This window comes from Balaenoptera ricei, chromosome 4, assembly GCF_028023285.1.
Source record: "Balaenoptera ricei isolate mBalRic1 chromosome 4, mBalRic1.hap2, whole genome shotgun sequence".
Taxonomy (NCBI): domain Eukaryota; kingdom Metazoa; phylum Chordata; class Mammalia; order Artiodactyla; family Balaenopteridae; genus Balaenoptera; species Balaenoptera ricei.
Window position 1 is genome coordinate 81,167,550 of NC_082642.1, and position 23,448 is coordinate 81,190,997.

Here is a 23,448-nt window from a genome sequence, read left to right on the forward strand (position 1 = left end):
TGCCCAGGGGCCCCAGCTCAGAGAGCACAACCCTTAGAGGAGCAGCATGAAGACCCTACTTAGATTCCCCCAAATAGCTCCCCACGCCTTCTGCCTGTTCTTCAACCATTAGCAACTCATTCTTTCTTTAGACATGCCCATTCTTTCATGGGACTTAGTGTGGCATCAGAGAAATTTGAGTCCTGGCCCTGCAACTTACTGGACAAGTCATGTCAGGGTCCAAGAGATGAAGATATTTGTCTGGCATCACCAACACAGCAGGAACTCCTAGTCCAGAATTCACTTCTCCCTACTCTGAAGCATTGAGGCAGGAGAAATGGATTTAAGTTAGGGATCGTCCAGCCTCATTGTTCCCCAGATCAATCACCTTAAATTTTTTTTGTATCTATGTTCCATATACCTATAGTATTTGTGCTAACTAATCAAAGAGGTATTTTTTTAAGTTATTACAAAATAATGAATATAGTTCCCTGTGCTACACAATAGGTCCTTGTTGTCTATCTGTTTTATATATAGTAATGTATATATGTTAATCTCAAACTCCTAATTTATCCCTCCTCTCCCTTTTCCCTTTGGTAACCATAAATTTGTTTTCTATTTGTGAGTCTACTTCTGTTTTGTAAATAAGTTCATTTGTATTTTGTTTTTTTTTAGATTCCACATATAAATGATATATGATATTTGTCTTTCTCTCTCTGTCTTACTTAATATCATAATCTCTAGGTCCATCGATGTTGCTACAAGTGGCATTATTGCATTCTTTTTTATGGCTAATATTCCATTGTATATATGTACCACATCTTCTTTATCCATTCATCTGTCAGTGGACATTTAGGTTGCTCACATGTCTTGGCTATTGTAAAAAGTGCTACTATGAACATTGGGGTGCATATATCTTTCTGAATTAGAGTTTTCTCCAGAAAAGAGATGTTTAAAATGTAAAATTATTACCACGTTAAGGACTACATTCCTTATTTCTTGTTTCTCTCCTTTAACCAAGCCAATCCCTCCATCCCATCCACTCGCAAGCTAGAGTAATTATGGAAATAAAGTATCAAATGGATTACTTCCATAGATAGGGTCTCCATCTCCTTTTTCAGTCCCACCCCCTCAATCCCTATCAATAATGTCTAACCTCCTTTCTTCCTCTGCCTAAAATGTCCCCAAGAAGAACATATCTCTTTGTGTTAAACTTTGTGCTAGACCTATTTGTAATAGGTCATGTGATATTCTGAAAATGGGTACATGCCTAAGATTACAAAAACTGTACTTTAGTCCTAGTTAAATTAAATCTATCTTGGCTTTGGTTTCTGCAACTTGTAAAATGAGGGAGCTGGACTATTGAATGAATGGCAAAAAAATTGTCATCTATCAATCAGTTGGCAGTGGCTGCCTAGATCACTGATGAAAGAGATTTTGAAGTTATGCCCAGACCCAGAGAGAAGAGTGCAATCATTGATTAGCAATGTCTGCCTTGAAAAAGAATAGGGGAGTGACATCATGTGCCACCCAAGGATTAGATGACCCTGTAGATTCATTCCAGCTCAAAACTGCTGAGAATCTAAATTTTTCTTTTTCAGAACTGACCTGTGCTTTGTGCCCTTTGAGGATCCTTCCTCTTTTCTGACTGTCTCTCAGGAAATCTTCAGCCAATCTATTATAAGGCACCAACTGTTGATGAAAGCCTAGAGGTCACCACCATCACCCTGTGTGACTTGGGTATGTCATTTTGACACCTTGGCTATCAATGACATGGGAGGGGGAGATCACAAGATGATATATGAGGCTTCTTCCAACTACAAGTTCCATGATTTGATTATCCTAAAGTCACGATGCCTTGGTACGAGGAAACAAGTGGCTTACAGTGGATCCATGGGGTTTTTAAAGGGCTGTAATTTCTTTCTCTTTCTTCTTTTTTTCATCATGGTGGTGAGGAAGGTAGTGGGCTTCCTCCAGCCCTCAAATCTCAATACATACCCCTGGTCTCCCCATGTCCCTGTCCATTGGACCAGGCTGGCCTGGAGCAGTTGTGTGTGTCAAAGGAAGCACATGAAGCAGAGGCAGAGGGAAATGGCAGGGAGTGCAATGGATCAGTCAAGGCTACATTTTGGGAAAAAAGACCATTTGAGGAGTGAGGAGACAGGGACACTCTGAAGATACAGGACAAAAAGAGTGGGCTTGGGTTCTTAAACCCAGCAGAAAGTAGGAGAGGAAGGGTGGGGAAGGAGCCTAGGCATGGTTGGAGCAGGTGAGCAGAGCTCAGAGCTAGGACATGGGATGTCTGGGTTCTGGGCCTCTATTGGCAATAATTTTCTGTGTGACCTTGGGCAGGAGACTTCTTTCCTCTTTGTCTCTATTTTCTTATGTATAATAATCAGAGAGAAAAGAGGACAAGTTGATTCCTAAGGGATTTCCAGTTCTAATATTCCATGGGTTTAATTCCAAGTTCCTCCAACTATCTGTGCAGACAAGAGTTTCCTATATTGTCTCTGCAGACATAAGCACCCTCAATGTGTAAAGTTATAAAAGCAGAGAGAGTTTGTACAGAACAGAATATCCTGGGAGGGTGGGACAGGGGAGAGGGTTTCTGCCTTCCAAATAGAACACGTTAAAATCCAGAAAACACGAGAAGACTTAGGCTTATCCTGTCTCGGATACAATAACTGTAGGGGCTTCCAAGGACATAAGCATCCTGCTTGCCTTACCTCCCCCATTTGAATTTCAACTCCAGAGGGACAGAGCTTACTTTCTAGAATCTCAGACTCTTCTGAGTTAGAAGTGACTTTATAGGTCATCTAGTTCCAATCCCTCACCCCAGGAATGGGAACTCTATCCTGACATCCAAAGATGGCTCCCACACCTGCTCGTATACTGCGTTACATGATAATTTAACACAGCGAAAGGCAGAGTTAAGTAATCCTTTCATTTGGCCTAGAGTCCTGCCTCACGACCCAGGATATCTCACTAGACCAAATCACTAGGTCAGGGTTTCACGATGGTTCTTTCCACTGGCTCCAGAGTGCCAACCTGGAACCCGAAACACCATTCTGAGCTCCCTCTGAGCTCTCCCCAGGGAGGGAGGTGGCTGGAGACATCGCAGGTTTAGAGTCTCACAGGACGGGGTTCAAGTCTCACTTATGCTGCTTACCAGCCAGGTGGCTTTGAACAAGGTACCCCCGCTCTCTGTGCCACTCACCTGAAAAATACCAGGAATAATCCCCCCTAAGGGACTGTGGTGAGGTCTCGGCAGGTGCACAAAAGGAGCCTTGGACACGTGCTCCCCTGCACCGACCCCCCCTACCCAGTGTCTGCACGAGGGCGTGAGCATCTATGGGCATAGGAACTTCTTCTTAGTCGATGTTACTTGTCCCAATGCCAAGCACAGTGCTTTGCCTAGTGTAAAAATAAGAGAAAAATAAAATAAAAACTAACTTATAGGTACCTCCAGAATCCAGACCAGAGTTTTGTACTCAGACATCCCTTAGCAAGACCTGTTCACAAACTAGCAAATCCCTGCTGCCCCCTGTCGTCGGAACAAAAACTTGCTCTGTGTACTCAAACAGTCTGAAACAAAAGTCAAAAGAGCAGGTGACGTGTCTCCAGATGGAGAAACCGAAACTGTTTTTTCTTCTTGCTGGAAACTGAAAGTTATTGTCAACATGGACTCCAGGCCTCAGAGCAAGAGAATGGTTTTGGATGTTGGGACATGGGAGCAGATATTTCAAGAACTGATCTCGCAGGAGAAACCCGAGGCAAGATGGACCCTGAAGATGGATGGGAACCTTCAGCCAGACTGTGTGGCCCCAGGGTGGAAGCAATACAAGCAGAGAGCATTTGGCAGGTATGTGAGAGTCTGTCCAGCCATGGGCCTTTCTGAGCCAAGAGGTTCAGCTAAGCATTGATGATTCTTTTGAGAGATTGTTAAAAGAATATGTGTCACCAGGCTCTTCATGCTTTTGTAATCACAGTGTTCTTTAAGATGGAAATGATAAGGCCCTAAGCCTCTATTTTGCTTAACGGTAGGAAATTTTTTCTTTTACTAGCCTTCCTCCCTAAGTATTTCTGGAAATCCCCAGGGAATACCATAAATCTGCCCTCCTATTCTCTCACCACAATTTATTCCAGACTGCTTCTATATAGAGACCTGCTCTCCCCCATCAGTCCTGTCTGGCTTCCCCAGGCTGCAGCAGCCCTACGAGCCTAGTCCTGGTCAGTACCAGCCTAGGACTGGGGCCTTCCTTTATAGCCCCAAGAATTGATTAAGGCCAAGCAATGGCTTTGAACATTACTTTACTGAAGGCCTGAAGATAATAGGAGGGCTTGGTGCTGCAAGAAATTAAAACCTAGTTCTTGGAGTCCCTAAATACTGCCCCTCCCTTATTGTCTGTCTCCCTCAACTTCCAATGAGCCTCTAAGTTGCAGGAACCAGCTTCCTTGCCCATGCAGAAGGGTGAGAAATGCTGACATGGACAAGAATTGGACAATCAAGTCTTCTCTTTTTATATGGCATGCAGGGACCTTCGCTTCACTTTCCATTTCACCTGTTATCCTGCTTCCCTGCCTGCCCCTATCCTGCCTCAGGTGTCCTCTGTTCCATTCTTTATGGGTTACTAGACATGCCATAAAATTTCAGACTTCTATACCCTTGTCTATGATGTTCTGCCTGTTCAGCAGGCCCTTTCCTTCCTCCCTCCCTACCTGTCCCTCAAGGACTAACTCAAGTACCCTGGTCTTCCTAGGGAGAGTAAGTGTTCTTTCTTCTCCATTCCCATAAGACAGTGAATGGTTCTCTCTCTCTCTCTCTCTCTCTCTCTCTCTCTCTCTATATATATATATATATATATATATGTTTGTAATACATTTATAAATAACATATGTTCATGTATTACATACTACAGAACATATATATTTATATATAATTATTTTTAGCTGCAGAACCCATTGTTTACATGAAGCCTCCCGGGGCTCTACAGAACACAGTTTTCAAGCCATTGGCCAGAGCCCATGTAGCAGTCATTCTGTTCTGCTTGGAACCTGGTGAACTATGTAAGAGTCTCTCTTTGCACCAGCCAGAGCTCTTTGAGGGACTCATGATGTTTTTTATCAGTTTGGCACTGCCGCAAATGGACAGGTGCTTCCCTTGTTCAGATGAATTGACCTGATAGTCATTCTGAGTTGGGAAAAGCAACAGATCAGCATAGTTTTAGAAAAATATCAACCAGCTTTTGAACAGCACTTTGTAGTTTACAAAATGCTTTCACATATATTATCTCACTTAATGTTGACAATATAACCCTTGAATATTTTTCCCTTGAATATTTTATGGATGTAAAAATTGAGGCTCAGAGTAGTGATTTTTCCAAAGTCCCCCTGTTGTAAACTATGGACTTCAGTCTCCAACCCAAGTATTATGGTTCCAGTAAGTCAGGTACAAAACTAACCACATTGCTCAATAGAGGTGATGTGGTATAGTAGGTAGATAATGCTGGGATTGGAAACATGGCTCTACCACTTAACTTTGTGTGTCCTTAAGCAAGTTGTATACTGTTTTATGATTCAGTTTCCTTATCTGCATATTGGGCTCAATAATGCCTACCTCAGAAGGGTGCTTTAAAGATAAAATGGGATAACATTGTAAAACATTGCCTCAAAATAGGTACTTTATAAGAGTTTTCTATGACCTTGTGAAGACCAAATTTCACTGGCAAATGGCAGAAATGTTTTTCCCTCTGAGACATCCAGAGATGTTTTACTGGCAAAGAGGCAGACTTGGTACCACATATAGGTGGGAGTTCAATGGGCCACAGGAGAAAGCTTTATTAGAAATGCAGTCCCTCTCATTCTTGTTAAATTGTCAATATCACATACACTTTTTCAAGTTGAAAGGGTTCTTAGAGACCGAGGCCAGGCCCATTTCCCTGGCCTCGGTCAACAATCAGCTGAGGGCACGATGCTCTTCTGTCTGTAGGTTCTTGTGTTCCTCATGCCATCGAAGCTGGGCTTCCGCCAAAGTGCAGATCCTATGTCACATGTACCTGGAGCACCAGAAGTCCCAGGGAAAGGTGCTTGTGCGGCTCTTTGGTCAGAGGTGCCGGAAGTGTTCCCAGTCTCAATTTGAGAAGCCTGAGTTCTCCCTGGATAGCACCAAGAGGATTCTGAACAACCTGGTGCAGCGTATTCTGGAGAGATTCTACAGAAATGGCATCAGGAAGGTTTTGGAGATTCCAGTGATCCAGGAGGTGCCTTTGAATGGGCACCATGATATGGTCAATTGTGAGGCATGTGTCCTGGGCTTCTGTGTACAGAACTTACCTAACTGCACGACAGAGCCAGCCAAATCCTCTCTCTCCTACACGAAGACTGGCAGCTCCTCTCCTCACCTTGGTGACGTGTATGGCCAAAACCGAGCTAGGAACCAGTCAGCTGAGGCAAAGGAGACACAGGGAAGTGGGTATTCCTGTGCCCATAAAGGCCCAGGGCCCAGCCATGCCACTGCTGGGATCCAAGTGCCTGGGGCAGGCCCTCAGCTCAAACAGGAGACGGGCCGACTGCTCACACCAGGGACAGACCGGCAGGCTGCACAGGGAACAGGCGTACAGCCCATCCGAGTAGCAGGATCACTTCCCCCAGGGTGGACAGACCCACAGCCCAGACAAGCAATAGGTCCACTACCTAAAGGGTTGGCACATTCACAATCCACACTGGGGACAGGACCACAGAACCCCCGGCTGACATATTCTCAGGCTATAAAGATGTCAGGCCAGCAGTTGACACAGGACGCACAAGCCACCCAAGGGGCAGGTCGTCAGGCCACAAAGGTGACAGACCCACAGCCCACACGGGGGACAATCCCAAGGGCCACATCAAGGTCAGACACTCAGGCTACAGGGAGGGCAGACCCCTCACCACTGGGGTCAAACTCACAGCCCACACGGGGAACAATCCCAAGGTCCACATCACGGTCAGACAGTCAGGCTACAGGGAGGGCAGACCCCTCACCACTGGGGTCAAACTCACAGCCCACACGGGGAACAATCCCAAGGTCCACATCACGGTCAGACAGTCAGGCTACAGGGAGGGCAGAACCCTCACCACTGGGGTCAAACTCACACCCCACACGGGGAACAATCCCAAGGTCCACATCAGAGTCAGACAGTCAGGCTACAAGGAGGGCAGACCCCTCACCACTGGGGTCAAACTCACAGCCCACACGGGGAACAATCCCAAGGTCCACATCAGGGTCAGACAGTCAGGCTACAAGGAGGGCAGACCCCTCATCACTGGGGTCAAACTCACAGCCCACACGGGGAACAATCCCAAGGTCCACATCACGGTCAGACAGTCAGGCTACAGGGAGGGCAGAACCCTCACCACTGGGGTCAAACTCACAGCCCACACGGGGAACAATCCCAAGGTCCACATCAGAGTCAGACAGTCAGGCTACAGGGAGGGCAGACCCCTCACCACTGGGGTCAAACTCACAGCCCACATGGGGAACAATCCCAAGGTCCACATCAGAGTCAGACAGTCAGGCTACAAGGAGGGCAGACCCCTCACCACTAGGGTCAAACTCACAGCCCACACGGGGAACAATCCCAAGGTCCACATCAGGGTCAGACAGTCAGGCTACAGGGAGGGCAGAACCCTCACCACTGGGGTCAAACTCACACCCCACACGGGGAACAATCCCAAGGTCCACATCAAGGTCAGACACTCAGGCTACAGGGAAGGCAGACCCCTCACCACTGGGGTCAAACTCACAGCCCACACGGGGAACAATCCCAAGGTCCACATCAGGGTCAGACAGTCAGGCTACAGGGAGGGCAGACCCCTCACCACTGGGGTCAAACTCACAGCCCACACGGGGAACAATCCCAAGGTCCACATCAGAGTCAGACAGTCAGGCTACAAGGAGGGCAGACCCCTCACCACTGGGGTCAAACTCACAGCCCACACGGGGAACAATCCCAAGGTCCACATCAGGGTCAGACAGTCAGGCTACAGGGAGGGCAGACCCCTCACCACTGGGGTCAAACTCACAGCCCACACGGGGAATAGGCCCCATGGCTACATGTAGGACCTTCAGTGAAAGTCAAGCTGCCTGGGTCAGGCAGGAGAGGTGCTCACCTAGAGGGTCTGCTCCAGACAGCTTTTTCAGATTATCTCCCTCAATGCAACCAAATAATTCCCTTAACCAGGAGCAGCTGTTCAGGTGGGGCTATGTCTGTGTTGTTGCTCTGTTTACCTTTTTTGTATCTAAATACCTATAAGTAGAACGATGAAAAAAGACTTGTCTTCTCTTGTCTTAATTCCATGGTAATCAATGAACTGGCTGCCATTTTAATATGACAGAATTTGCTTTGGGACCAATGCAGGGTCAAGTTTATAGAATAAGATCGGTGCTTTGTGACCACCTAGAGGGGTGCGATAGGGAGGGTGGGAGGGAGGGAGATGCAAGAGGGAAGAGATATGGGAACATATGTATATGTATAACTGATTCACTTTGTTATAAAGCAGAAACTAACACACCATTGTAAAGCAATTATACTTCAATAAAGATGTTTAAAAAAAAAAAAAAAGAACTGGTTCCTGGACCTCCTTTGCAGATAGTTTAAAACATGACCTAGCAGATAATGGACCCAATAATAAATATTTGTTAAATCATTAAAAGATTTTTACTCATGCATTCACTCATTCATTGATATCAATATATATAGACCATATCTTGACAAGAACTGAGGGACCTGAGTTTCATCAGAAAGTTATTGTAGTAGGCTGAATAATGGTTCCCCCCAAATGCCCATGTCCTAATATGTTACTTTACGTGGCTAAAGGGACTCTTCAGATGCGACTAATTTAAGGATCTTGAGATGAGGAGATTATCCTGTGTTACCCAGATGGGCCAAATGTAATCACATGGGTCTTTATAAGAGGGAGGCAAGAGGGTCAACGTCAGAAACAGGAAAGTTAACTATAGAACCAGAGGATGAAGTGATGTGCTCTGAAGGTGGAGGAAGGGGTCACAAGCCAAGGAATGCAAGCAGCCTTTAGAAGCTCATAAAGGCAAAGAAATATATTCTCCCCTAGAGCCTCCAGAAGGAACCAGCTCTGCTGACACATGACTTTAGCCAAGTGAGGCTGATATTAGACTTCTAACCTCCAAAACCATGAGATGGTAAATTTGTGTTGTTTTAAGGCACTAAATTCATGGTAATTTGTTACAGCAGCAACAGGAAATTAATACAGTTATCAGTATCACTGCAGGGATCAGGCAGTTATGCTTTGGGTATGCTTTAGCTTTAACAACAACAACAACAAAGAGTATAGATTAGAAATATTGACATACACATCCCCTCTTGTTCTTTTTTCTCTCCTACATAAACCCACCCAAATATCCCCATCCTAGAGAGATTTTCTAAAGCGTCATCAAATCAAAGGGAATCTGTTTAGAATGGAGGTATTTGGGTGGGCTTAAGTAGTTTGGTGACCCTTGGAGCTATCATATTCTTTCACTCCTTCTAGCATTGAATTGGGAATCATGTAAGAACGTGCCAATCCTGAGATCTTGTGATGCATAGCTACATCTTTCACTCTCTATTTCCATCTGTCTGCTAGGCATTTCTACATGGTTCTCGTACTGCCATCTCTATCTTCCCACATTCAAAATCAAGCTCATCAGCATCTCTGACTTTCTTGTTCAAATTTGCCCTAGTCACTCAAGCTTATCACCTTAGAGTCATTTTTAACTTCTCCTCCTTTACACCAATGCTTATTGTCCCTTCTTTTGTCAAGTTGCTCCCATCTCTTGCCACTAGGTTTTCCTATCAAACCCTCTCCCCAACCAGTTCAGGGACTTGGATTATTGAAATAATGAGGGGATTTGGATTTTCCCTCATAGGCAGTGGGGAGTCATTGCAAGCATTTGAGAATATGGGCAATTTGAGTAGAATAACAGTTTAAAAATATTATATCTTTCTGGAAAAGAATGGAGTATAGGATAGAACCAGTTAGGATTCTGGCTTGAAATAGGAGAGTGGTAAACACAGAGAGGGGTTCTTGTAGACAATAAATATCTTGAAGGAATTTGAAGACAATGAAATGCAAGATGGCAGAAAACCCAAGGATGAAAACACTTCCTTTTTTTCTGGCCATCTCTTTTCATTTCCTCTCAGGCCACTCCATTTATATATGCCCCCATCCCCAAACCACTTTACTAAATGTCTGCATTCCTCCTGTTTTCATACCTTTTTGTTTCTTTCATAAAGAACATACACATGAGGACTAGAGACTTTATTTCTGGCTTGGTTATGAGATACGACTGGTGCAGGTCATTATCCCTCCCTGAACCTCAGTTTCTCCATCTGTAAAATAGGTTAATGACTTCTAATTAAGCATAGAGGATTGAACACATGCATTTCCTTCTGATCGCTCTTGAAATCCCACTGCATGACAGTAAAAGGGGGAAAAAAAGGCATCAATTCACAAGGCAAAGAGCATGAGTGGAAGCTACAAAACGGATGGATTAGTGATGGGTTACTGACTTAGCAGAGAGATCTGGAATACAAGTTAGGCAAAGGAAAACCAAGGTGCAAGGCAATTGATGTGGCACAATTTCAGAAAAGTTCAAAAACTGTAGGCAACAAGTAGCTCTGAAGGTGGGTGTTAGGAAGCCTGAAGTGGGAGGATTGGTTGAAAGCCTTTAGAAAAAGTTCCTTTTCCCCACTCCGATGCAGCCTTGTACCCACTCTTAACTCATTCCAGAGTGAGGAATGGAGGTTTATTCTCTGAAGACATTGACCCAGAGGGACTCTGGGCTTAGGAACTTGGGCATAGTTAAGGGAGGGGGTACCAACCAGCAATCAGAAAGATAGTGAAAGTCTACATACTGACTAGAGGCACTCCCTTAGCCCACTACCAAATCTAGGAGCCAGCATTATATCCTACTAACCCTCCCCTCAAATACACAAAGAATGGACAGTTTCTCATTGGGAAAACTGATCAGCTCAAGAGAGAGAAAAAAATACATATACTGAAATGGGGGAAGGGTGTTCCTCCAATGGAATGACCAACTCAGATCATATAGTACTGTAGTACATATTTATTGAAAAAAAAAATCTGTGTATAAGTGGACCTATGCTGTTCAAACCCATGTTGTTCAAGGGTCAACTGTATATGTAAACTACTAGAAATAATAAGGGGAACAATTCTGTATGCAAGGAAAGTAAGACGTGTTTTTGGCTAAGAAAAGGTATGAGATATGGAGATGCATTTTTGTTAATGGAAAAGAAAGTAAATTTGTCCCAAAGTAATACTGATTATTTCAGAATTGAAAAGAGAAAAACAGAAAAATAGAGGACAAATTATGGACATATCTATATCTGTAACTATAGAGAGAGAGGGAGATTAAGCATGAGCATGGAAAATTTTAACTAGTCTAATCAAGCCAGCTAAAATTGAATTGTTATTAAAAGTGTTTTTTTAAATAAGACTTAATATTAATAGTGTACTTATATAAAACTAAAACTTGATTTTTTTTTCATGTACTGAAAAGACAAAGTTTTACTGAACTGTTGGTCTGCTCCTGATAAGAGACTATGAAAGGTTTTTCTTTACCTATTAAATAACCTTCCTAAAAAACAGAAGTTCTGTGTTTTATCAAAATAATTTCCTGTGCTTCATGTCATCTTAATCAGGTCTTTGATAACTTAAGAAAACTGAATCTTCTCAATATTAAAAGAGTGAAGTTTTGTTAACAACTATGTAACATTCTATATTTGCCTTTGAAACACTTTATTGTCACTTTGTCACATAGATAATTAAGTACTGTTTATTAATAATCTGGGATCCTATTTAGTCAAGTATCTAAACCTTTTGATATTTTTCACAAACTTCCCAAAATTAATTCTAAATAAAGTCTTTTTGACATCAAACTAATTTGGGGATTTCCCAGAGGGCCCCTGGAACATCTCAAAAGATTTGTTCTCTCACTTTAAAAAAAAAAAAAAATTGAAGTATAATTGTTTTACAATGTTATGTTAGTTTCTGGTGAACAGAAGAGTGATTTAATTATATACATATATTCTTTTTCATATTTTTTTTCCATTATGGTTTACTACAGGATGTTGAATATAGTTCCCTGTGCTATACAGTAAGACCTTGTTTTCATCTATTTTATATATAATAGTTTGTATCTGCTAATCCCAAATACCTAATTTATCCCTCCATCACCCCCTCTCCCCTTTGGTAACCGGAAGTTTGTTTTCTATCTCTGGTACTCTGTTTCTGTTTTGTATACAGATTCGTTTGTATTAATTTTTTAGATTCCACATATAAGTGCTATCATATAATATTTGTTCTCTCTCTTTATAGAGGAGAGATGATGAACTAATTAGGCTTGTTTGTTATGTTGGATTATGTAAGAAGCATTGCCAAATAAATGATGCTAAACCTTCTTAGATTATATTTGTGTGGCTACATGTTATTTATATGTGTTCTAGAAATTGTATAAAATCTGATATGTCCTGGTATGTTATCACTTTTAATTCTAATTATTATCTTGAAGTGTTGTGTGTTACAGAAATAAGCAAATTTCCTTGTCAACTGCATTATAATGAACTCTCATGAGATCTTTAACCATGGCCATTTTAAAGTCTTTGTCATTTACAGAGAGTTACTCTCTTACTTTTATGCTTTTGCAAATATGTTTCATTTTCAGAGAGATTCATGGAGAGGGCTCAAACAAGTACTCTAGAATACAGGTTTCTGATAACTGTAAGGTCATAAAGCTGAACTGGGTAGGAATTTCCAGAACTCATGGAAAAACTGGATTCAAGCAGAACAAGAATAACATGGGACTGAATGAACTGATGAGGATGATTATAATTTTATGATTTTTATTTGAAACATTGCTGATTTTTAAAAATGTTTTCGTTTTTCCAGATTTGAGGGAAACCCTCCCTCTTTTAAGCTATCAACAAAGATGACTTATTTATCTTTTTCTCCCTTCTTGATCCCTCTATAATTCATAAACTCTCAATGAGTATTCTTATTTTCATGGTAATATATTTATTTGCATAAGTTCAATAAGAATCTGTTCTTATAACAGGACACAGTTGGAAACACTGGTTATATTATCAAGGCTTTGACTAGGACGTTAGGTTTGAGAATGTGCATAGACTCAGATGTAACCAGAAAACTTAAAGGAACTAAGGTTGACTTTATGAAGCCAATATAACCCCTTGGAAATACTGGCCTGCCCTTGCTTACAAGGTTCCCAGCAACCTAATCAGGTGACTAAGGAAGGTCACTTCCTGGTAGGTACAAGAGCCTCAAGATACTTTGGGGACCTTGAGAAGAGAGGAACTCACCCAAATCTATATGTATTGCAGGAAATTTCTGATGGTAAGTCCTTGGCTTGGCTTCCTGGCCTTAAGAGGCTTTTAAAAGCTCAAACTGTTATTTCTTAAGAAAAGTTCCAGCAAACAGATTTAAAAGAGCCTCTATGATCAATCACTATTCTTGCCACACTTATGTAAATAATCAGGTCAATTTTTTGGAACTAGATGTATTTTGCAAAAAAACTAGACTTAATTTGGCTCTCTTTTATAGAAATGAGGGTCATTTTAGAGAGATAAAGTATGTTTCAGTAACACACCTTTGTGGATATTAGATTCTAGTGCTGTTAATTGTCTTTGAGGTTTTGTTATTTACCTGTAAACTGGACTGAATCCTGAATTCTTCTAGTTTCCTCCAATATCTGGCTATAACACCCCAAACTAATGTTTCCAATTTTCTCTTACCCTTTTGACTTGGAATCACTAAGAGCAAAAGCTGCACTAGTCCCTGAAACCCTGCAAACTGAATGTGAACTTGATACAAACTTCAGAGAAATCACCACAACAGCTTATGTGTAGGCCATCTTTGTGTCTGCTGCTGTGTGCACCACTCAGAAAGTTTACCTGAACACATGATGACATCATTAGAGACATTCAAACTACAGAAGATGCTTTGACCCCAACATCTAGAGTATTCTCTAGAAATCTTCTTGACTGACTGCCCTCAGAACTCAGACTGGGTTTTCAGTCTGCTGCAATCATTAAGCTTTGTTTTTCTTTTGTTTCCATAGAAATGCCTTATTAAATACCTGATTTCTCACACAGTATAGGCCTAATTTGGGGAGCTCAAATACAAGACAACCTCCTGAAATGAGACACGACCATTTAACTGAACTGACCTATTCTCAAGACGGAGATTGGTTTAATGAGATATGAAGCAATCTATCAACTTAGCTTCTGGGTTGTGAAACTTCTTGTTTGAAGTTTCAAAGGCAGGACTGAAGAGGAGCAGAATTTGTTATCCTAAAACATGCCTCTTCAGCATAAGGATTATTTTAAGCTGGCTATTTTTAAGAAACAGCAGACAGGGCTTCCCTGGTGGCGCAGTGGTTGAGAATCTGCCTGCCAATGCAGGGGACACGGGTTCGAGCCCTGGTCTGGGGAGATCCCACATGCCGCCAAGCAACTGGGCCCCTGAGCCACAATTACTGAGCCTGCGCGTCTGGAGCCTGTGCTCCGCAACAAGAGAGGCCGCGATAGTGAGAGGCCCGCGCACCGCGATGAAGAGTGGCCCCCGCTCGCCGCAACTAGAGAAAGCCCTCGCACAGAAACGAAGACCCAACACAGCCATAAAAAAAAAAAAAACAGCAGACAGAGGAGAAGCTCTGAGAACTGAGTAGAAGTTACCCTTGTGTAAGAGACATTTATATTTATAAGGGAAATCTCCATGTGTGAGAGTGTCTCCCTCTCTGTATCAAGAAGAGAAGGATGATTCTAAATCTCTAGAAACTCTTTGCAATGGAGAAGGTAAGGACTTAAATCTGTATAACAACCTTACTCTTGTTTACTATGTTTTCCTGGTCACCTTCCATAACTGACTCCTCACCCTCAACACCTTCTTTTGTCTTTAGCTGAAGATAATATTTAACATGATGATTCTGACCATCTTGGCGAGTTACTTGGTTTCCCTAGGTCTCTCCCACGTATACATGAAGGTATACATGTTATACTTTTATTTGACATTCTCCTGTTAATCTGTCTTATATCAATTTAATTATTAGACCAGCCAAAGAACCTAGAAGGAAAGAAGGGGAAATCTTTCCACTCCTATACAGCCCAGGAAGCATTACTCTACCTCCATGCTTGGTAATTAACTTGAACTATGAAATAATGGATTGGGATGTTACTGGAGTGAAGAAAGAAATGGAGAGAAATTCAGCAGCATCTAACCAAGCCATGAGGAAGTATTATCAGTCAGTCCAGGCAGCCAAACTGGGATCAGAAACAAAAAAAATATATATTTATTTTATGAACACTGTAAGCACAGAGATAATTCTCAGCCAAACAGAGATCTGACCTGAGAGGACTCAGCAAAAAACTCCTGTTAACAAAATCAGTCATCCCCTAAAATGGAAAAGTTTTTCATTAATGAGAGTCCAGGGCCAAAAGCTATGGATTTCAAGGAATGCTAAATGCATCCACTGACCTTTCTTGACCTGCTTTTCTTGTTCTGTACTACCATCTATCCTTTACATCTTCACCCCTGGTTAATTCAAGGCACTTTCAGCTTGTGCATTATGTCTGAACATCCTCAGGCCAAGAAGTCACAGGGAGGGAAGACTCTGGAGGTTTGGAAGGACAGATTCATCAGATGTCAGAGCCAGAAGCAGGTTTAGAGAGGAATTCTGACCCACCTCTTTGCAGCAGTGGGAGGGAAGGGAGTAGCTGTTTGACCCCTGGTCCCTCAGCAGAGGTCAAATGTCATCAATTTCCACTTAGGGATGTCAAAGTGATGAACACTCAGGGGTGAAGCCTTACCCTTGGGATTAAACTAAAAGCCTGCAGTGTGGAACTAGGAATTTCTGAGGTTTATAGTGGGAAGTAGGGAATGGTTGGAGGAGAAAAAGGCAGGGGAACGGAGTAAATTGGGTGAAACAACACAGTCTGGCTCCTGGAAACTTCCAAATAATCTTAGAATTGCTGCAGGCAAGCAGCATTCTGGTGTGATCTGACCACCTCTCTGGGGGCTGGATGTCTGGGAGCAGTGCTGGCAGGCACTGATTCTCAGCTCTAGAGAGTTAGTGTGGTTCTTTCTCCAGAGACCCTGGGAAGCTGGGAAAGAGGGTCCCAGATGGCTTAGTGGCTCAGATACCTTAGAGTGGGCTCTTAGAAACCCTCTAGTCCTAATGTACTTTTTAACAGAGAAGAAAACCAAATCTTTAGAGGCATAAGATTGCCTGTTAGAGTATAATTTTCAAAAAGGTAAAATCATGTCTCTCATATAGACGTTAAATGAACAGGTTTCAAAGATTTTACTGAGCTCATTAACTAATGAGGAAAGCAGTAAGATTTAAAACCAGCCCAGAGAACATTTGAGAAGCTAGGTATGTATAAGCAATTTAATTGCTTGCTGAGTTACAAGCTATCCAAAAACTGGCTTATGTTTAACCGGATCATAAACTGTAAACTTTCAGGCTATCTGTTCCACTGGGAAGAAATTATTTGCACCTCCACTGAACAAAATTTTCCTAATGAACCTTTGCCTTATCGTGAAGTAAAGTCATCCAGTAAATTGAAAGTCTGCATGGAAAGAACACCCAATGGTTTCTTTTGCCTATTTCCAAGTTTCAGGTAATTTTTAAAAACCTGTCCAAAATAACACTGGTGTTTGCTAGCAGATGTAGGATGACATTTGAAGTCTCTTTATACTCAACCCAATGTTGTTGTCCTTGCCACACAATCCAGAAAGACCCAGATGTACAAGAGCGAAATTGTGAATGGAAGAAGTAGTATATTCCCTACTCTGGTCTGTCCCGCCCATCCACTCACTTAAGGCGTTGCGTATGAAACACTGACCTGTGAGGACGCCCAGACTAGTTCCTTGTCCCCATATTTCCCAAACACAAGGTATAATCTCAATACTCTCTTTCCCTCCAGTGTCTTACAGGAATCCTTAATCACCCTCCCCCACCCACACACACACTCAGACCTTATACTTGACTGTCTCTAGGATCCTTTTCTGCATATTCTCTATTGGAAACTTCATTAGATGTGTTCCAGTGAGGCTCAGTGACATCTTGGTGGAGATGTTACCTAAAGGGATTGAAGACTGAACGTGCTCACTTGGCATAGGTATCCATTAAAGTCCTTTCACTTCTTAAATTCAAGGATTCTGTAATAGTTTTTTTCCCAAGATAGGACTGAGAACTTGCATATAGAACCTAGGAAGCCTCAGGTGGATTTGCAAAGGTGGCATTGATTTTTTGGCTTTAGGATAACTCTAATTTCTTGGCTCTTCATTAGAGTGAATGCTAATGTCCTTCTTTTTGGGAGGGCTCTGAGGATAAGTGAGTTACTATTTGCCAAAAGATTTGGGAGCCTGAGACAAGTAACACTGAGCTGCTCACCAACAATGACAAGTCATCTACACAAACATCCATCCTTTTGTTCCAGCCAGATCTTTGTGCGTGGCAGAGATTGGAATAATTTCATTACCAGAGTTCATCAGACTTGCCAGTGTCTCTTTAAGATTGCCTTTTTCAAAATTACTTTGTCTGAAATGGAATTCAGGTAGATAAGGAATGGAGGTAGCAAAGGGGTAGTTATTAACCACTCAAAAGATAACATGATGGGGATGAATCATCTACCCCCAGGCCCTGATTTTGAGGCTTGCTTTTGTATTCTTGTTATCCTCTAGATGAAAAGAAAAAAATTTTTAAGAATGAATTTCTTATGGTTAATGTTAAAAAAAAAAAAAAAAAAAGGACCACAAGCCCAGAATAGAGTCACTTGTGCTAGGCCCCAGATCAATAAACCAAGACCTAATACCTAACTTAATTAGTTTCAGCTTTTCCCAGGAATGGAATCTTAAACTAGTCAATCTGGAATCACCTGGTCAATACCAGTGAAGAAATCTGCCTGATAGACCCCTGCTGGCTCCTAAAGGAAGGTGACCTCACCACAGCCAATTCGTTCTTTGCTAGTTTAACTTCCATGTCCTGCTCCCTTCTGTCTTTAAAAGTCTTCGATTTTGTACAGGTCTTCGGAGCTCCTTTCTATCTTAAAGAGCATCACTTTTTTTCAGGTATTTACCTTTCTCTTGCAAAGCTCACTTGCTTCACCCCCAACCCCAAGGCCTGATTTATCCAAGGGAAATCACATATCCCGGACAGTGATTGATTCATAAAAGAACGTCGACACAAAGTTGGTCAATAAGATGCAAGGAGAAGTTTGCAGAGGGCTTCTGGGAAATCCTTCCTCACTTTTTAAATAAAATTTCCAAAAAGTGACCCTAGTATATTCTCTGGACAAACCATGCCCATGTTTGAAGTCTAGAATGTCCACAGCTGCCTCACTAGTAGGTTGAGGATGAAAACTCAGAGGAAGGGAGAGCCAGGGCCACAGGTTTATATGCACTCTAAGGTTTGCCTTACTGCTGGACTTTCTTTTTTTTTTTTTTTTAATTAATTAATTAATTTATTTTTATTTTTGGCTGTGTTGGGTCTTCGTTTCTGTGAGAGGGCTTTCTCTAGTTGCAGCAAGCGGGGGCCACTCTTCATCGCGGTGCGCGGGCCTCTCACTGTCGCGGCCTCTCCCGTTGCGGAGCACAGGCTCCAGACGCGCAGGCTCAGTAGTTGTGGCGCATGGGCCTAGCCGCTCCGCGGCATGTGGGATCTTCCCGGACCGGGGCACGAACCCGTGTCCCCTGCATTGGCAGGTGGATTCCTAACCACTGCGCCACCAGGGAAGCCCTGCTGGACTTTCTTATAGGAGCCAATAAATTTCCCATTTGTTTAAGCCACACAAAATCCAGGGATGAAGACTGAATCATGAGTTAGGCAGACAATCCAATGGAAACGTTATCTGAAAGAGCTGGGTAAGGTAGCAGAATATGCTATGAAGCAATGGGAGAGGAACAAAGATACCAGCACAAAGGAGGATGCTGGGAATCAAGAGTCTGAGGCAAAACTTAAAGAGATTCCTGAGAATCTGGGGCATTGTTTCTGGGGTTGTGTGCTGGACAACGGATCTGTTGATTATTGCCTTATTGTGACTCCTGGAATTCTCTTTCTTGTCTGAGTCCAAATACCACCCATCCTTCAAGCCCTAGCTCAAAGCTTACCTCCCATGGGGAGTCTTTCCATTTGCCCTGGGCCTTGTTTACTGCCCCCAGCTGAGACTTCCTTGGGATCTCTCTTCTCTACAGAATGTCTGTCATGCAGAACCTCTAAGTATCCTGGGTGAGAGCCTTGTCCCTTAAGGCCAAATGAACTAGTATGCTTCTTTGTTTCTTCTCCCACAGTGCTGAGCCCAGAGTTATTCCCAGAAATCACAAGAAAGTGAATGTGTTTGCAGAACAGTGTGCTGAAGTTTATTAGTGAGGGCATCTCAGTGTTCATAATGAAATCCTTTGTCAGCATGGCTCCTGAGTGTTATCCCTCCCTGGGTGCTTGATCATACAGGGCTGCCCCACAGCTGAGTTCAGAGGGGGACCCCCTCTTCCATTCTCAGGCTGTGCTGAGGAAGACCATAGCCCTGGCTCTCAGAGAAGTTCCCAGAAATGGTGAGAGAGGTGAAGGAATCACTTTGACCTTGTTTAACTTGGAATTGTGGAATACCTGAGCTGAAATGAAGCTTAAAGTTCACAGAGGCACATTTTCCTATTTCAGCAGGGGAAACTGAGGCAGAAGGTAGAAGGAACCCGCCTAAGGTTCTACTATTAACGTGATCTTTAAACAATCACCATTGAGTGTATGGGGAAAGCTAAGCAACTCGGCCCATCATTTCCTTAAAGACAACTGCTTGTTTATTACTTAGGTTTCCTTTTCACTAAAAAGCTGGGCAATTTGATAGTAACTAAAAAAGGTGTCTAAAGAAATGGCCATTTTAAAAGCAATAATTACTCATATTTTGATACAGCTCTATAGTTTAAATTTTTTTTTTTTATAGCTTGGTCTTTCTTACAATTATTTTCTGGAAGGAGAGATTGTTGTTTCTATTTTAGAAATGTAGAAACCAATTTCACCCCACCCAGGTCATACTTCAGATTCAGGCCTGGAATTCCATCTCCTTTGCCTACTCCTGTGTGTATTCCTTTCTGTTCACATGGGATTGAGAAACATGAATTTTGAAAACCAGTTTGATCCCTCCAATGTTTCCAAACCCCAATTACCCTTCAGAGTGGCAGAGCCCTGGCTTTTTATCAGCCTAGCTCTAATGCTAGATTTTGGGTCTAGACCCCCCCTTCCTTGTCTTTGGTTGATAGTGGAGGCTTTTTAATGAAATGGCCCAGAAAATACTGCCTACTGTCTTCAAGTATTAATAACTTCATTTGTTTGCAAAACTTAGGGAGGGTGTCATAAAAATTAATGAGTGTGTTGGTGGAAATCAATTGTCTTTCTGCAAAAGATTCTCTGGAGACATTGTGTAGGAAATTATGTGAATTTCTTTCTTTTTTTTTTTCACTTCTGGGATAGTATATTTCTAGCTAAAGGGTATGTTTTGAGTATATTTATGATACAGAAAATGGAGACTTCGTGAAGATCTTCTGGTCTTTTGCTATGAAGAAAGATGAAGTTTGGAGAAAAACAATCCCAAAGAATGAAAACCCAAGGGAACCACTTCAATCAACATTATTTCTCATAATTTTGGCCTGGGTATTTGTATTCCTCTTCAGTCCTTATACTTTTACACTCATAACTGGGCTAAGGTAAATTCTTACTGAGTTGGAGACAGAGCCAGGCTCAGAGAGAAGAGATGTACAGAGTCTCATAGTCCAGTTAGTAGGAGAGACTGCTGGTCCCCAGCCCACAATTTTTGCTGTGTTACATTGTTTGTCTTTCCTGCTGTCTCTTAAAAAAGAAAAAAAAACAAAAAACAAAACTGGGCATGGGGATAGAAGTTAGCAATGTATTCATTTGTTCTTGTTAATTTTCCAAACTAAGGTATTTTAATTACATTGAGTTAAGATCACAATCTTTTTCCACTCTAAATCTGTGTTCATCTCAAATTTACTAGTGTCACATGGCATCAGATAGGCTGTAGGCTTTTTGGAGGTCCAGCTATGAGGAAGTTGAATTGGAGATACATTTAGCCTGGACTGAATGGACCACACTGATGTATTTCACATCTTGAACATGGATAAAATGCACAATTTTATGTAGAGTTGGTAACATTTAAATACACCATATTAATTGCAATTTGAAAAACATATTGGAACATTTCAGTAAATCAAGTGAGAATTTACTGACTACTGATTTGGACATACATGAAGGGTACTTTATTTTCCTTTGAAAATTATTTATTGAAGAATTGAAGGAAAATTCAGATAAAAACTGGTGGATATTTATTGCAACATCTTTTCAACTTTTTTTGATTGTTTGAAAGTTTTCATAATAAAAATTCAAGGACTTTTAAAAAATTAAGGGAATACAGAATAACAGTGATCAAGACAAGCAAGGAAATTCCAAAAAAAAAAAAGACAAGCAAGGAAATTCACAGAAATTTTCTGATATTGAGAGGAAAATTGTAACAAAAACAAAAATTACCAAAGGAAGTAATTCATTAAGAAGAAGAGAGGGACTTCTTTCGTGGCACAGTGGTTAAGAATCCACCTGCCAATACGGGGGACATGGCTTCGAGCCCTGGTCTGGGAAGATCCCACATGCGGCAGGGCAACTAAGCCCGTGTGCCACAACTACTGAGCCTGCGCTCTAGAGCCCAAGAGCCACAACTACTGAAGCCCGTGCACCTAGAACCCATGCTCCGCAACAAGAGAAGCCACCGCAACCGCAACGAGAAGCCTGCCACCACAATGAAGTGTATCCCCACTTGCAGCAACTAGAGAAAGCCCACGCATAGTAACGAAGACCCCACTCAGCCAAAAAAAAAAAAAAGTTTTAGGGAAAAGTATTATAGACATGAGGCTATGTCATTTTTCTGGATTTTGTGTTATCTGTCAGCATTTTACAATCTGTTATTTGTTGCGATTTCTTTTTTCATTCCAAATAAATATTCACTTTTGCTCCTAATTTTGTATCCTTTTTCTTTTTCTTTTAATTTTTTATTTATTATTTATTTATTATGTTTATTTTTGGCTGTGTTGGGTCTTCGTTTCTGTGTGAGGGCTTTCTCCAGTTGCGGCGAGTGGGGGCCACTCTTCGTCGCGGTGCGCGGGCCTCTCACTATCGTGGCCTCTCTTGTTGCGGAGCAGAGGCTCCAGACGCTCAGGCTCAGTAGTTGTGGCTCACGGGCCCAGTTGCTCCGCGGCATGTGGGATCTTCCCAGACCAGGGCTCGAACCCGTGTCCCCTGCATTGGCAGGCAGATTCTCAACCACTGCGCCACCAGGGAAGCCCCTGTATCCTTTTTCTTAAAGAGGGCCTGACCATATTTTATGGGCTTCAGGCCCTCCCTACCAAACCTGTGGTCCTCTAGCAGTGAGATAGGGAGAGGCTGAAGGATGGTACTTACTGAAGTGTAGGTGCAAGTTATAGAGTAAAGTGAAAAGAGGGATCATCTAGGTGGCTGGTGGCACCAAACTGAGAATGTTGGCTAAGTCAGGCTATATTTATCAATAGGAGAGGTGAGGAGTGAACTGGGTGATTTCCAAAGCCTCTTAATAACAATGACAATAATAGGCTCTACTATAACTGAGCACTTACTGCATATCATGCATTACATCAGAGGTCACAAATGATGGCCCATGGACCATTCTGGCCTGCCCTCTGGTTTATAAATAAAGTCTTATTGGAAAACAGCTACAACTATTCATTTAGGTGCTGTCTATGATTACCTTTGTGTAGCGTGGTTGCACAGCAGGGTTGAGTAATCATGACAGACACCACATGGCTTGTAAAGTCTAAAATAATTACTATCTGGCCCTTAGAGTAAAAGTTTGCCGATTTCTGCACTATGTAGTCATTGGCTCTGTGGTACACTGTATTTTCCAAATATGCCCACAAATATATGCGTATTGCCCAACCCACATGCTCTGGTAAAAAATGTGATCTTCTTATCCCACCTCCACCAAGGGGTGGGGTCTACTTGTATCTGGGTGGGTGGGCCAAGTGGCTGCTTTGACCAATAACATAGAGTGGAATTGATGCTGTGCCATTGCAGGTAGGGCCCCAAGTTGCCTGGCAGCTTCTGCTTCCTGCCTATGGAAGCCAGCCACCACGTAAGAAGTGCAGCTACCTGAGACCGCTATGTTGTGAGAAGCTCAAATCTCACAGAGAGGCCCTCACAGATGACATACCATGTGGAGAGAGAAAACAAGGATCATGGAGGTATCAGACATGTGAGTGAAAGAGCCATCTTGGCAGTAGATCCTCCAGCCCCAGTTGCTCTGCTGATACCATGTAGATTAAGACACAGACCACCCAATCAAGCCCTTC

The 23,448-nt window shown here is 42.3% G+C and overlaps 1 protein-coding gene across 1 annotated transcript; it reads left to right on the plus strand.

The window, feature by feature from the left end:
* The first annotated feature begins 3,649 nt into the window (after nucleotides 1–3,649).
* On the plus strand, nucleotides 3,650–8,430 carry RTP4 (receptor transporter protein 4). Its single transcript, XM_059922071.1, has 2 exons — nucleotides 3,650–3,841; nucleotides 5,969–8,430. The coding sequence occupies exons 1-2, from the start codon at nucleotides 3,660–3,662 to the stop codon at nucleotides 8,268–8,270; spliced, it is 2,484 nt and encodes an 827-aa protein (XP_059778054.1). The 5' UTR covers nucleotides 3,650–3,659; the 3' UTR covers nucleotides 8,271–8,430.
* Nucleotides 8,431–23,448: the final 15,018 nt, after the last annotated feature.

Coding starts and splice junctions, on each gene's coding strand:
- RTP4 (XM_059922071.1), top strand. CDS start 3,660: ATGGACTCCAGGCCTCAGAGCAAGAGAATGGTTTTGGATGTTGGGACA. Junction 3,842..5,968: donor AAGCAGAGAGCATTTGGCAG/GTATGTGAGAGT, acceptor TTCTGTCTGTAG/GTTCTTGTGTTCCTCATGCC.